The sequence below is a fragment of the Apaloderma vittatum genome, unplaced genomic scaffold (assembly GCF_000703405.1).
Source record: "Apaloderma vittatum isolate BGI_N311 unplaced genomic scaffold, ASM70340v1 scaffold26527, whole genome shotgun sequence".
Lineage (NCBI taxonomy): Eukaryota > Metazoa > Chordata > Aves > Trogoniformes > Trogonidae > Apaloderma > Apaloderma vittatum.
In genome coordinates, this window is record NW_009726082.1 from 5,272 (window position 1) to 17,607 (window position 12,336).

General features: G+C 43.8%; 1 protein-coding gene across 1 annotated transcript in view; it reads right to left on the reverse strand.

The window, feature by feature from the left end:
• Positions 1-10,543, reverse strand: part of LOC104276737 (chromosome unknown open reading frame, human C14orf166) — a gene marked incomplete at its 5' end in the record, with an annotated part of 10,641 nt that extends 98 nt beyond the window's left edge. The window contains 7 exons of the mRNA XM_009873157.1: positions 1-81; positions 712-760; positions 3,870-3,938; positions 6,914-7,002; positions 8,126-8,212; positions 9,024-9,123; positions 10,419-10,543. The exon at positions 1-81 is cut by the window's left edge and continues 98 nt beyond it. Coding sequence (XP_009871459.1) covers positions 1-81; positions 712-760; positions 3,870-3,938; positions 6,914-7,002; positions 8,126-8,212; positions 9,024-9,123; positions 10,419-10,543 — 600 coding nt within the window. The remainder of the gene's footprint in view (positions 82-711; positions 761-3,869; positions 3,939-6,913; positions 7,003-8,125; positions 8,213-9,023; positions 9,124-10,418) is intronic.
• Positions 10,544-12,336: the final 1,793 nt, after the last annotated feature.

Sequence of the window (12,336 nt, forward strand, 5' to 3'; positions counted from 1 at the left end):
CATTAATTTTTGTCTGCAGCTCTCGGAGCTCCTCTATATGCAGCAGCCGAAGAATTTGGGCAGCTTCGTTGAGAACGGCATCTGGGCGAGTTGAGAAAAGAGAAACCGTATCCCTCATTGTCATCTCGCACAAAGAAAAGCTCATTTTAAGGTTAAGGAGCTGCACTTTGTGCTTGTGGTTTTGGACTTGAAATAAGAAACAACCTCCGACGCTGCTGGGCAGGGGAGCTCTGCAAAACCTTGCTCACATCCCCACAGCCAAGTCGGGTCAGTCTGAAGCATTCTGAGTAGTAATTTAGGTGTTCGAGCAGTAATAATTTAGGTGCTAGAGCAGTAGTAATTTAGGTGTACATGGGGGCAGCCAAAAGACAAGGAAGCAGCACAGAGGTCCTCTGCTGGCAAATGCGAGCTTTACAAGCCAACAGCAGGGAGATGAATTCCTCTCGCTCGCAAATGTGGCTGCCATTAAAAGCTTGGTTTTCTTTTAAACGTTGCTCTGAAACAACATATTCCATGGCTGAAATTTAAGCTTTTCTGTTCCAAAACAAAATGCTTGGGAGCACTCATAAATAACAAGCTGGCAGGGAGCATTTCTTTCCGCTACGGGCTTTTTTACTGTACGCATCAGTTCCATATTTGCCAGCACTACACTTAGGCTCAAAAGGAAAACATCACCATTTAAAAGTAATGCGAAGAGAACTGCTTACTTACCTCCCGTGTCAAAACCAAGAATGTGCTTTTCTAAAGCAACGGGCAAACCCTTTAAAAAAGAAAAAAGCACGTGCAAATATAATTAGAAATGTCATTTATCACATTTGGAAAATAAAATCAAGTACTGCAGCACTCTGGAGGAATGGACACCTGAACTTTGCTTATGGAGATAGGGGTGACAACTTCCAAAAGGCATTGTGCTCGATTAGGCATGTGTCCCAAAACATCAACCCCAGAGCATTAATAAAGAAAAATCTTCATGCTTAACAATCCCCCTCTGCTTGTCAAGCGAACCCCATTGGATACAGGCTGCCTGCATTCAATCCTTAAAAGGCCAAGAGCAGCACTGCGAGAGAACACCCGACCCAGCACCATCGCTCCCCGGGCAAACAAGCACACACTTGCTTAGAAGCCACTGCCTTTAAATAGCTGCCAGTTTTCAAAGCGCTGCCTGATCTGAAAAAGAGAGTTGTAAAACCCCTCTGTAACATTTCTCAAGCTCCAAACTTGCAACCTCCATCAACATCCCCGGAAATATTATTTTCCCAAGCGCTAAGCTTAGGAATAAAGCTAAACATTCGGTTTTCTAAACATTTAAGACAGCCCAAGGAAAAGTTTTACTAGTGGTCATTTCTAAGCATCGCTCCCTTTCCTTCACCCTCTCCAGCTGCAGAGAAGTGGTCATGCTAAACAATCACCGTGTTTCAACACACACGTAAAATCAGGATTAAACAAAGCAAATCGCAGAATTTGCTTTTACTATCTCTGTAACTTTTTTTCAACATCTGTCTCGCATGACAAAACCATTTGAGTTCACTACCATTAAGTTTCTACCATGAGGGGGTTGTAAACCTTCTGAAGCAATGATTTCTTTTAAAGGCTTTTACGTACATACAGAAAAACTGAGTTCATCAAAACAACGCAAACTAAATAAAAAATGCTGGCTGAAACTAATGCCCTATTTTGAAAAAGGTTCTTTTCCAGTAAAATGGATGTTCAACTGCAATCTTAAAAATACATCTGCACTGTTAATTTAAACAGCTTGTCGGTAAGAATACTGCTTCAGACAGATTCTACCAATATCAGGTTTTAAGAAATTTTAAGAAATTGAGTTTATACTTAAAGCTGCCAAGAGCTCACAGCCACCCTGCTGCGTCCTCAGAGCCACAGGAGCAGCGAAACATTGATGTTTTTTTTGCGGATGAATTCCCTGATGCCGCTGCGGGCACCTCCAATGCCGAGCAACCAGGGTGGGACCTTCAGAGGTGACGTTTTGTGCCCCGCTGGCGGCACGGCATCACTCCTCCCGCCTTCCTCTCACCACCCCACACCTTTCAATCTCTAACGACGCGGGCTACTTCATCTCACGGCCTCACTCCCCAGAAATTTAAGTTAAAAATGTAACGTTCGCAATGGGCCTGACTGCCACAGCCATCTGCCCTGTAACTGGAAGTGCCAAAGGTAAAACTAGAGTGAGCGGGAGGGAAAAAACAGTTCTAGATTTCAGAGTGGGGGGAAAAATGTAACCACTTGGTTGCGCTTTTACATACACCCCAGGCAGAGTCTCGGGAGCATCCTTAAAGTGATCCTGAAGGGCGTTTGTTGTACTTGAGCCTACCTAGGATACACTGGTCAGGCAAGGAAAGCCCAGGACAGTCGACAACTCCGCCAGTACAAAGCTGAACCCTGTCTAGACACCGAGTGTGTTGAACTGCAAGCCACTCAAAATACAATCTAAAACAAAGTGTCACATCTTATCTTGAAAACCCAACAAGATAAATCTCTTTATATTGGGTACATTTAAACCACAAGCACAGCAGAGTAAGTTTCCTCAGCACGGTTCTCATACACATCCTTCAGTCAGAGGACATTGCTGTATCTATTTGATCTTTTCCCCACTCTCTCTCGATATTGCCAAGAATGCAACTCATGACATTTTGTATATTAAGTCATCTGCCACGCAGCATTCAGACATTTATAACCTGTTTCCAAGGGCGAGGTTTAATACACAAAGTGTCACCAACTAGTCTTTTGGCCATTAACAAGCCAGCTGAAATCAGCAGCAGAGGTTTATTTTTCCTTCTCCTTCTATCCTTGCAACCCAGCTATCCCCCTCTGCTTTTAAGATATTTTCTTCATTCATCTGGGATATTACGATGTGGATGATCACTGCTGGTGTGGAAGAAGCTATTTTCCTGCCTCCAATCCCTCCTTGCCTTTTCTCCACCTCACTTGAACCTAAGCATTCCTAACGAGAATACGCTCCCAACGGCAAGTGTCACATCCAGTAACGTTTTAAACTCAGACCTGACCTATCACATGCAAAGAATTGTCATGAAAAAAAATTCACCATTCCTCAGAGAGGCTGCGTTCTGCCAAACGCAGGGAAAACCCCATTTTGGTCCTAGCTATGTAAACAACAACTTTTTATTAAACATATAGAACCTAAAATGACTGCAGCAGATTCTTATTTTCCTGCTCTTTTAATGATTTTGTGGATACACCAGACCAAAGCTTTGATTCACTGTTCCAGCTCTTCGCGGCAACTCCAAGCACCTGCGATTGCCACTTAATGAACACCAGGAGCAGTGTTGTGACAATAAATAAAGTGCGGACTGTGCTGAGCAGCTGTCAGGACAGATGAAGGGACTCAAGCTCTTTGACCAGCTCCAGTCACTTCAGGAAGGACGTTTCTAAATCTGCACCTGCGGGGCAAGAGAGGCCACGCCAAGACCCAGTGCCAGCAGCTGCTGTGCCAAATGCCAGAGAGAAGAGCCAAAAAACGGGGATGTTTCAGAAATGACAATCTGAAAAACCACAGTCATCTCCTGGAACATCTTACAAATGGACAACTTGTGGTTAGAAAACAATTCTGCAAAATCTGAGGCCGAAGCACAGAAGTTTCCTTCACCACATTTTTTTGGAGAAGAGGAGGAGGGAGGAGTTGGACGTCCAACATCTCATCCAAACAAAAAAAAAGCTTCGCATACTAATCTCTGGGTCTTCTACAATCAGGATGGTGATGATAAAAGCAAGCTTCCACCAAACCAAATGTTTAAACAGAACGGGTTTTGACTGCGAGGACAGACATTTACACCCACGCTTCTTTACTCGATGCAGAATAATTCTGATCAGACTCAAGCACCACGTATACAAACCTCCTTGGACTGACTGGCCTTCGCGATGGCGTCCTGTGTCAAGCGCTCTTGAACCAAAATGCGGATTGCCTAGGAGAAAACATTTAAAGGTTAGAGCAATTAGTTTACGTCTCGATGCGTTTCTCGGCAATTCCAAGAGGAAAAGACACCAACGTCATAACCTCGAACTGATGGTTTTTGAAAGGCTTTCTGGACAAGTCTTTCAGATCTTAAACCTTTTCTAACACAGCACTACTCTCTGCAAGTAGCATCTGACATGGACACAGTCTCTTTGGCTGCAGGAAGGCACCTTAATCACAAGAGACAAGGACATTACACTTAATTTCAGCCACTGCTGGGCCAGAAACTGTAAAGTAGTAAGAACAGTCAAGAAAGCTTGAGATTTTCAGCCTCGAGAAATGGTGGAGGGGAGACCTTATCGCTTCCTACAGCGATCCGCAAGGAGGTCGTAGCGCGGTGGAGGCTGGTCTCTTTTCCCAACTAACAAGTGATAGGACGACAGGAAATGGGCTCAAGTTGTAGGAGAGGTTTCAATTGGATATTAGGAAAAATGTCTTCACCAAAAGGGCTGTCAAGCACTGGCACAGGCTGTCCAGGGGAATGGCGGAGTCACCATCTCTGCAGGGATCTAAAAGCCAGGACATGGCTTAGCAGTCAACTTGATGCTGCTGGGTTAATGGTTGGACTCAACGATTTAAAGGTCTTTTCCAAAATAAATAATTCTGTTTCCAGGACAAGCTGATCGCAACCCCAAAGCAGCAGCACCATTTTTCTTTCCCTGCAATCGCGATGCCTTTAATACTGCAGCAAAACAGCTTCTTCAGGGAAGGAAATCCTGCTATCGGCATCTTTTAGTGGGTGCTGAACCATATTCCACATGCGGAGAAATCTAGAGCAAGGCTACCAACCCAGGTTTTAGAGAGACTGAGAGCAGAAAGGAATTATTCTTAGATACAGGAACAAGAACAGCCTTGATTTTAACAATCTTGCTGCTCATCTGTCTTTACTGGCTCCTGTACATTGCATGAAATCGTATCAGAGCTATCAGTTACTGATACCTACAGCTGTAAATTCCTCTAAAAATAACGGAAGGAATACCAATGCAGGCAGACTTCCACCAGAAAGAACTGGGTCTGTCAAACACATTCCTCAGACTTTCCCGGATGAGTAGCCAAATGTGACAGAAGCAGCCTTACTGCTTCACGTTTCTCCCCCTCCCCGCCCCAGATTTCTTCCAGTTTTGGTCGTGATTGAAGGTGAAATGATACTAGGAAGTTGCCACCAAGTACTTCTAGAAATCTGGCTAACTGAAGGGAGCAGCCTGAACAAGAGAGCGGTTTGATGAGGAGCCAAACTTCAAATTCCAGCAGCGAAACTAGACCTTGCAGAAGAGAATTTTGAGTGCTTTTTTGCATCAGAAACAGGATATCCAACTGTGTTACACAGATGCTTTCTGGTCAACTTTCCAGAGTTCAATTAATAAAATGGGACTCCAAATCTTTCTCTGCTTGCTCTGGCCAAGGTCTGGCCAGATGTCTGGCACCCCCTGGCCCTCCCTCAGCACCCGCTCCCAAGCATGCAAGCGTGAAGAGGGATTGTAAATTCTCTTCAGGCACACTGCAAACCTGCTTAGGTACAGAATTAAAGAGCTTCACTGACACCTGATATCATCAAACCCTGAAAACTAGCGCTGCCGCTGCTCTTGTGACATGAATGGCTGTTGCAGGAATCTATTCTCACTGTAATGAAAAGTGAGAAAATTCAGGCTGGTGGTTTTGTCCAGCTAGAAACAAACACAGTGAGAGAAAACACATTCTGCTATCCCTTCCCGTTACTAGTACCAAACGAGATGAACCCGGATGAAGTTTGCTGGCCTTGAGACATTCCTGCAAGGACACCTGAAGGAACACTGGCTAATAAGGGCTGAGCTCCTGCTGCAGATGCTCAACATTGGCACTCGCAGGGTCTCTCTCTCCCAGATGTCCCTCTTCACCGATTTTTAAGTGTTTGAGTTGGTTTTGGTCTGGGTTTGATACATGAGATCGCTGTCGCTCTTTAAACACAGGTGAAGGGTTCCAAAGAGTATTTTTGGAAGGCAAAAGAGGATACTATAATGGAGAGAATGAGAAAGCGGTTGATGGAATAACCACAGGTTGCCTTTTCCTTAAGAAACCAAGCTAGTGTGTTTAAGCATCCCTGTTGGAGACTTGCACATACTATGCGAAGTTCAATACCCACGGCATTTACTTTCTCAAAAATAGGTTTAGCAAATATCACAGCCACTGTAACATATGGGCCTTACTTTTTTTTTTCTTTTGCAGTGAAATGAGTTTACTTTGGCATCAACCAAAGCAAAGCTCATTTCCATATCGTGACATGATCGAGCAGGCGCTCAGGATTGCTCTAGCCAAAAATGCAGTGCAGATTCAACAAAAAATTTACAGGTAACTACATAGCTGCACCAGGAAGTCACAAAAAAAGGTGCTTTAGAAACTAATTAGCATATGTACTGCACTGAAAAGCCATGATTAATTGTCTAGACTAAATTAAACTGGCTTTGGTAATGACAAGGAGTAAACAGTTCACAGGACCAAAGGGAGCAGGAGGAAGCTTTTAACTGTGGCTCCTCCCTAGGATGTTTGTTTTAGAACATCCTTTGCATCACTTAGCCTCTATGTTTTCAAGTTTCTCTTAACTTCTAGCACTGGAATTTAATCTCCTTTTGAGTGTGTCCCTCAGTGTTTCTGAAGTTCATTAAAAACACTTAAAGCAATGCTTCAGCTAACCTAGAGCACTTCAAATTCTGGATCACTGCCTGAATTCCAGGAACTCCACTACAATTGAACTGTTTACCAAGGTAATTATTCCTGCATTAATTTCTGTTATTTATAGTCTGTGTTCTTATCAGCTTGAAAAGGCACGTAGAGGATGAGTTTTACTTTCCATTTGTGCCTAAAATGTCATTGTTATCAGTGACTTTGCACCAAAAGGTATTACACACACGCCAGGGAAAAGAAAAAAGGTTTGAAAACTGCGGAACTCACCTTAAGCATTACCAAGTAATCATCGTGTCGCTGAATTTGAAGCAGATTAGCCAAAGCCATCACACCAGCCTTGAAATCAGGATTATTGACTGTAAAAAAAAAATAAAAATCATCATGGTTAAAAAACACACCCTGGTTTAACCAGCTCCAAAATCCAACTGGCTGCCTGGTATCAGATTGCTCTCAAGGATGGGCAAGGACACGGCCGAGCAACCACTTCGTCCGGCTATAAAGCAATCCAAGGGCGCAGGAGGTTTCGTGGCCAGGTGGCAGAACTGCTCCCAAGCACAAACAGCATCATTTCTCAACGCCAAACACACCTTCTGCTGCACAGGAATCCTGTGGCAAGTCTTTGAAAATAAAGCCAATTACGTGTAAGTATTCTCTTTTTTCTATACCTTTCTATCACTGCAGAGCAGAACTGTGCCTGCCGGGAGAGGGCAGGACCAATTCTTGGCTGTTTTTATTTTGTGTGGAAGGAGCAATGGGAGAAGACGTGGCGGATTTCAGGCTGATTTTAGCAGCTATTTTCCACCACTTCCATTTATTGTGAATGTGCCTAGCAGTCAAAAAAACTGAAGTGATTACAACAGGCACAGCTGGGGAAGGCCAAGCCAACATGTAATAAGTGACAGTATTGAAGTAAACAGCCTGCCATCATTTTCCTTAGCCTTTTTTTTTTTTTAAAAAAAGAAAAATGTATGTCAGCCTATAATCTAGAGGTATCTTGCTATTTCACCCTAACAAGTCCTCATGTTTTAGAGCTCTCTGCAAAACTGTTACAGTGAACACCCTTCAGATGCTTCCTCACTGCCTGCTAAGAGCCCTCCCAATTTATTCGTATCTGATCAGGTCTCTGGGCATCTCATTCTGCCAGAAAAGATTCTCCCCTCAGTCCTTCTCCTTTTTCGCCACCAAGAAAAGCTCAGCATCTGTGCCCATCCAGACACCTGGGCTTCATGTGGAAGAGTTGCTCTTTCTTTAGCAGGAGCAGACAAGCGCAAACCACTCTTCGCTCTCAAAACGCTGTTCATGGAGAGAGAGTTTCAGCCAGAGAAAATAAACTCTGCACTCTCAAAGCTTTAAATGGGGCTTTGAAAGTTATGTATGTGTAACAGTGTTTTAACAACTTAAAAATCTGAAGAACACCTCACAGGCCATGGGAACACATTCACACACGATACACCCGACAGCAGGTCGCTGCACACTCACCATCCAAGTTAATCAGCGGTTCTGCATTTTTAGCTGTATTGTCGGTATTTTTGGCACCATCGGGTGTAGAATCCTTATACTTATCAGCTGTCAAATCAAGAAGCAAACACAAACACCATTAGAGCTAACAACAAAAGGGTTAGAGTCGAGCTGCAGTTTGCGACAGCTGTATTTTGGGGGTGTTTATTTTACAGGCTGCAGCTTTCATCCACAATCCCACATAGAGGTTTTCCAAGCCTTCTGAGGATGGGACCTCCCAGCTCCTCCATTTTCATGTAGACTCGAGCCACAGGCAGCTCATTTTTTTCCATCTTAAGAGACTGAGATTGCAGGTATTTATATGCCATCCCTGTCTTGGGCAGAGCTCAGTCCTACAGGAATGGAAAACGGAACTTTGGCAATTATTATGTTTGCCACCAGTAATTACATTCGTATCTCTACCCTCACTATAAGGAAATGAAACTGCTGCTGACTGCTGAGATTTAACTCAACTTCTTCATAACCTTGCCCTAGTTCCCAAGGGTTCAAGATCTAGTCCCTGTGAAACAAAGGTCTAAGAATAACTCGTTCGTATAAAAGTAGTGCTGAAGAAAACGCATTTAAAACGCTTCAGAGTAAGTTCTCCTAAGAGCAATCCCACAGGGAGAAAGGTATAAATATACACAATGGGGTTTGCAATATCCAGAAATAAAGTCATAAATGCAGGTATGCTACTACACTGTCCCATGGGAGCTGAGGAGAAACAGCTCTCACCTGAACGTGGGGCAAACCCAAGCAGATGAAGTTACATTTCAGAAAATAAAATACTTCTTGTCTTATTTTGACAAATACTTCATAAAATTAAATAGAAACTCACATTTCCCTACCATTTTGAAGTATTAAATACATTCAGCCATACCGTTATCTCCATACTCGAGCCTAACCGCTAAGCCGAGAAGCCAGTCCACTGTTTCTTGTCGTTCTTGTATTTTGAAGGGACAGTTTACATCCTTCATATACTGAGGGGGAGAAAACAAAGAGCTGTTACTGACCTGTAAGAATTAGCTGGGAGCACAGACACGGTTTCAAAACAGCTGCTTTCCCACTGACCTTACAGTTGTTAGAAGAAATTTATTAACAAAAATTATCATTTTGAAATGCCCCGCCGTAGCATCGGATCCATCTGAGGTGTTTTAGAGCGTTCCGACCCACTGCCAGCTTGATTCTGCTGTTTAGTAACGGCACCTGCATGTCAGCGTTATTCATCATCAGGCTGCAACCAGAGAAACCAAAATACCCCTTTCTTTGTTCTTCTTAGTCAGTGGAGGCAAGGGAAAGGACAGAGGGAAGAAAATTACAGCAAAACCTTCCTGCCTAAAGTAGGAAGGAGGAATGGTGCTAACACAGGCTGGACTTGACAACCTCACAGGTCTTTCCCAGTCCCAACAATTCTGTGTGATTCTGTGATACCTAAGGCTGCCTTAATGCTGACAGCAGAGGATTTTGACAGGCAGCAGAAGTCACTTGAGCTTTCTTAGGGATTGGGTACAACAAGAGAGGATAGAATGTGGCTGGGATACTATCTCTTCTCTTCTGAAGCCAGAAGATGTTAGGCTCCCCCTTGCAAAGCCCAAACACTGCAACTCCAATCCTCCTGGGCACTGAGCAAGGCAAGTGGTTCCAGAGGTAGCAGGGGGAGGGTGTGTGAACAACAAAAAAGTGATATGAATGGGCACCGAGCATTATGGAGCAGCATTTTCAGCTTCTTGCGGGGCTGTTTGGAGAGAAAGGAAACGGGCACCAAGAGGGAAAGCTCAGCGGCCCTGCAGTGTCAGAACGCTCACAAGCACACAGGACATCACTCACAAAACGATGGCTGCCTGCCATGCTCTGTGCTTGCAGTGGAAAATCATCTGTCTGGAATAACAAGAGGTGCAGCAATGAGCTTTCTTCCACGTGCTCGCAAAGCCTACGAGCACGTTAGACTAATCCCATCTGCTTTTGGTACATAACAGTCATCGAAGGAGAAAAAGTTGTTTACTCGTAGTCAATTTTCTACCTCAAGAGCTAAATCAGATCAGGCGAAGAACAGATTAGGAAGGACACTACTGCCAAAACACAGCTGAGTAAAAGCCACGTACAAAAAGTTCTACCATCTTAATAATGCTACAGTTTGGCTTCAGCAACACATTGAAATGCAAAAGTTCAGAGAAAGGAGAAATATTCAGAATCATTTACACTCAACAGCTACAGCAATGATTAACTGTCATTTATGTCTTGGCCATTTAAAATTGTGCTTGAAACAACAAAATACCTTTTCAAAGGATTTTGGCCAGTCATCACTGTGTATGTTTCTTAAATTCCCTCGGTCTTCAATCTTGTAATGTCTGATTTTCTGGTCTTCGAGCCAGACGATAAAATTTCTGAATTCTGTTTCATCTGCGGGAGGAAGTAAACAAAGCAAGAATTAACTGATATTTTAAGACCAAAAATAAGCCCTTAAGTTTTAATCCAATTCATGCAAATATTGCTGCCCCTGAGTGTTTTCGCACCTTACCAGAGAGATATATCTAACACAAAAATCATGTATTCCAGAATAACCTCTGACCAAAACTCAACAACTAAGAGTTTTTCATTTTTCAAGTCACTCTAGATTGGCTATGGTTGACCAACTGCACCAGAAGGCACCAACAGATGTTTTTTATTGGGGATATAGTTATAACTTATTAAGAGAAGAAGGAATGGTGAAGCAATGATAAAAAAATTCAGCTCCTAACCTTGCTACCTCCACAAATATGTTACACGTAGCAGCAACCCCACCATCTTTTCCAAAGAGGAACACACACAGCTTGTGACTGTTTAAAGCCATTTTCTTCCTTCACTGTTGACTCAACACTTTTTGGTTGTTGACCCAACGTTATCTGGAGCTGTAATCCCACAACACAAAAGACTGTGGTCCAAACAAAGATATTCGTACTGGATGGAGTACTTAGCCTGCACCTGCACTTCAGTGACAGAATTCATTTCTGGACACAGCAGATCACAGCTCAGACCTCTCAAAAACTAGCTGTGATGTTCTGGATAAGCTTTAATAGCCACGCTTAATGAATTTAATATTCTCCTGCATCTCAGGATGGGGTAAGCACACCACTTGTCCCCCATTAGGGAGAAGAACGATAGGTTTTACTTCTCAAAAGCATCTTCTAAGAGATACAAGTACCCTACTTCTATCACACATGTTCTGTGAAACAGACACTAGTGACAAAGCGTGCAAAGGAAAGCTTTCAGTATGATCTTTTAAAGCTTGTACAGTGCCAAAACAAACCTTAAAGAAAAAAAAAACAACAACCAAAACCCAGAATGTTATCCACAATGAACCTATGAGCAAAAGTAGATGATGCCTCTCGAACGAGAAAAGTCTACAAGAATCACAGAATGTTTGGGGTTGGAAGGGACCTCAGAAGATCATCTAGTCCAAGCCCCTGCCAGAGCAGGATCACCTACAGCAGGTCACACAGGAATGCACCCAGGCAGGTTTTGAAAGTCTCCAGAGCAGGAGACTCCACACTCTCCCTGGGCAGCCTGGGCCAGGGCTCCGGCACCCGCACAGGGAAAAAGTCTTTCCTAATGTTTTTGTGGAACCTCCTATGTTCCAGCTTGTACCCATTGCCCCTTGCCCTGTCACTGGGCATCTCTGAGAAGAGTCTGACTGTCCCTCTGACACTCCCCCTTGACATATTTATAAACATTTATGAGGTCACCCCTCAGGCTCCTCTTCTCCAAGCTGCAGAGCCCCAGCTCCTTCAGCCTTTCCTCACCAGGGAGATGTTCCATCCCTCCATCATCCCTGGGGCTGCGCTGGACTCTCTCCAGCAGTTCCCTGTCTCTCTGGAGCTGAGGGGCCCAGAACTGGACAAAACATTCCAGATGTGGCCTCACCAGGGCAGAGCAAAGGGGCAGGAGAACCTCTCTCGACCTACCAGCTACTCCCCTTCTAACTCACTCCAGGATGCCATTGGCTTTCTTGGCCACGACAGCTAGAGGAAGAACAATCTATTAAGTAGATGACCCGAAACTCGTAACTGATCACACCAGATAAACAGATTCGTTAGAGGGGCCCTCTGGAGAAAAAAAAAGAAAACGCAAACCCCTCCCCAAAAAACCCACCCAAAATGTTGCAAAAAACCGAGGAACAAAATATTGAAAGGTATCGGTGAAAAGAAGACTGATCT